Below are 3,298 nucleotides of genomic sequence, written 5' to 3' on the forward strand. Positions count from 1 at the left end.
CCTGCCTTTTAAAGGGTGTTTATGTAAATTACCTGGGTTACTTTTCCGCTAAGCATCATTTCGGGGAACCGCATTGGCTCTCCTTTTTCCTCTTGCTATTGTCTTCGTAGAGTTCCTTGTGCCCTAGGTTGTTCCACAAAACACTTTTCAGTTTTCTTTCCTTGTCTCTTGTTTCTTTGTTCTTCATCTGTTTCTTGCCCCTCATGGGTCATGGCTACTTGTTAGGGAAAATTAGATTGTCCTTTTGTTGACTTCGTTAGGGAAGTCGATACTGCTGAGTTGTTAGCGGAGAAAGAGGCGGCCCTAGCGGTCGATGATGGGAGGGGTTTCTAGCCTCCCATGCCGATGTCCAGGGGTAAGGGTGGCTCTTTTGATATTGTCATCGGCACAGAACTAACATGTCTCTGTGACCGTTCCGAAGTGTCCAATAATTATCATTAATTATTATTAAAAATTAATCATTATAATAATTTTTAATATTGTTTCTTTATTAAATTACACAAACAAACAAAAATTCTCATATGTAGAATTAAAATGGATATTTGACAATTTTTAGAATTCTGAAATCAGAGTTTAAAGTTCAAAAGAAAAAATAATTCACCAATACCAACATACCTCTTAATGTAATCATTACACTTTCAGAGATTAGACAAGCAAACAAACATGCCCTAGTCTAACCAGGTTATGAGGCCATCTCCACCACCATCCACAACTCAAGTGAGTCATTTGCATTGTTTTGGGTTTGTTGCCTGACTAGACTTTTCTTGTGAGGACCAAATCCGAATTAGATGTGAAGCTGGATAGTATTCGGCCAGTGAGTCATTTGAATGGGTCATTAGTTCATTTCATCAGGACCTTGTTTTTATCGAAGGGGATACCTTGAAGCTTTGCGAGGGCATTTTGATCAGCTTTAGTTGGGTCCCTTAGAAGGCAAATGTGGTACTTCATAACTAGTCTAAACTGGTTTTTCTGTGGTGTTTTGGTTGGAGGATTCCTTTCCTTTTTGGTTTTCTTCAATAGTTGCTAGGTCTGTTTATCCAGTAGTGGTAGTTTATTTTTTTATTCTTCTTCTCTACTGTTGTTCCGTTGCTGTTGGTGTCTTGCTGGTCGTTCTTAGCTTTTGTTTGGATCGATGGTTGTTGCCTCCGTTTGGAAGGAGTACGAATATAAATTTGTAGCAACCCGATCCAACCCAAGGCCCAACCCGAGTATGTTAGGGTTTAGCTCGGGATTCTAGGGCTGGGCCTGAGCTGCCAACTTCGGATTTGACCTCCTGGGCTAATGACCCTATTCTTATGGTTGGGCCTGGGTTGAGCCTAAGCCCGATCCAATCCGCCCGAGTTGCATCCTACTAATCGCATCATATGACGGGTGGTTGTGTGAACGTTAAGGCTTCGATGAGACCGTGAGAGCGACGAGCAGCAGATTGTTCTTAACAAGCTCCAACTCCCTCGAAATCACCAAGAAATAGCCATGGAAAACGAGTCTTCGCTGAAGAAACCAGAGGGAGATAGAGAGAATTTTGAGTTTGGTTTTGCATGGCATGTTCTTCCATTCCATATCTGGGAAACTATTCTATTATTTCTTCCGATTTCAAACTTGCTGAGGATGAAATCCGTTTGCAAAGCATGGAGATCCTTAATCGAATCCCAACCCTTTATTGCAGCTTACCGACTGGTGAGTCACAACGATCTCTACTTCGTTCTTTTTGCTGATTTCGTCAATCGAAACGTAGCTGCTGCTTATAACCCAACAGAAGACAAATGGGTTTTGATTTCTCTGTCGCATATATCATCTTCTTGTCCCAGCACTTGCTGTAAGCTCCGCCGAGCCCTCATCTCTGATGGAAGCCTCGTTGTAGCGGAAGACCGAAAGGGTTCAATTGTTGTATCAAATATTTTCACCAGAGCTTACCGGGTTTTGCCCCCGATGTTGCCTTCAATTTGGCCTTATGCTTTGGCAGTGATTGAAGGGAATTCGTCCTATCAGGTTGTTTCCGTTAGTACAGCGGATAGAGTGTTTTCGCAGGTTTACGATTCAAGAACTGAGCGTTGGGAGGAGAAGGGTGAGTTTGATGGGAGGTTTGCCATGTTGGGTAATGCTGCTTATTTGGATGGGTTCTTGTTTTGCTTGACTCATTCCCCTGATAAGCTTTTAGCCTTTGAGTTGGAGAGAGGTAGGTGGAATCTTGTTGATGTGGTGATGCCTCCACTGGTCTGTTCTTATATCTTTGTGCATCAAGGGGCGTTGACCTTGGTTGGGGGTGTTGAGGAGCTTGGAGTCCTAAAGAAGATAGGGTTTTGGGAGTTGGACAGATTGGCAAAGCAATGGCATCCTATTTGTTTCATGCCAGATCATTTATTCTATAAGTTTGGTAATGGTAATCTTAACCATTTTACCACCGTGGATCGATGCGGCAAGATTTGCTTTTGTAGGAGCATGTCGTCTCTTGTTCTCATGTATGATTTGTCAGAGAATAGATGGTGGTGGCTTCCTCCTTGTCCACTAGGGAGTTGCTTGAAGCATGAATGGTTTGGCCAGGCACTTGAACCTCGCATTAATGTGCTTGTGTGATGTAATAATCTGAATTGGTCACCTTTGCATTACTAGCCGCCACTGGATAATTGTGCTCAGGATATACATTTAGTCGTAGGCAGATCATGATTGTTTCCTGAAAAGGTATTTTCTGTTCCATGTGAAAATGATCCATTTATCAACCAATTCGAAGTTTATTTGTATAGGTTTGTTTTTCACAGTTGTAAAATAAAAAAAAATTGTTCAGAATTGTACTTATAAGTTATAAAGACTGATCAGAGTATTGCATACATTGATACTACCAAGCTTCTGTTTAATCTTCTTTGTACTTCAGTGTCTTAATATATTCAATTTTTTTGTTATTAATTCCTTTTTTAGTTTCTATTTCATTTGCTTTCATCAATTTGGAACCCATTATATAGTTTATATCTCCCACAACCCCACATCTATGTGCTCAATTTTATTCATTTGGGACTTTTGTTCAGTTTTCTTGTCTGTCATTCCTATCATCAAATTTGGTGTATTGATTATTAACAAAATGAATAGTTGTTCTTTTTGCTATGTTATAAATGGGGTTCGTACTCACACAAGCAAAGAAGCATGTAAGTATAATAATGTTCCCACTTCCCATACATATCATGCACACATATGTATATATCCAACACCGATCCTTGCTATCATCTGTCTTGGGAGAAGTGGAATGGGTACAGAAATATTTGCCTTTTTTATTTTTCTTTTTTGTTTTTGGCACAAAGTGGCCATT

The 3,298-nt window shown here is 40.3% G+C and overlaps 1 protein-coding gene across 1 annotated transcript; it reads left to right on the forward strand.

The window, feature by feature from the left end:
* Positions 1–1,473: 1,473 nt before the first annotated feature.
* Positions 1,474–2,901, forward strand: LOC104596927 (F-box/kelch-repeat protein At5g15710-like). The gene has a single exon (XM_010258242.2). It carries the CDS (start codon positions 1,474–1,476, stop codon positions 2,572–2,574), a length of 1,101 nt encoding a protein of 366 aa, XP_010256544.1. The 3' UTR covers positions 2,575–2,901.
* The last annotated feature ends 397 nt before the right edge of the window (positions 2,902–3,298 follow it).

The sequence above is a fragment of the Nelumbo nucifera genome, chromosome 5, assembly GCF_055504915.1.
Source record: "Nelumbo nucifera cultivar China Antique chromosome 5, China Antique-T2T, whole genome shotgun sequence".
Lineage (NCBI taxonomy): Eukaryota > Viridiplantae > Streptophyta > Magnoliopsida > Proteales > Nelumbonaceae > Nelumbo > Nelumbo nucifera.

Coding starts and splice junctions, on each gene's coding strand:
- LOC104596927 (XM_010258242.2), top strand. CDS start 1,474: ATGGAAAACGAGTCTTCGCTGAAGAAACCAGAGGGAGATAGAGAGAAT.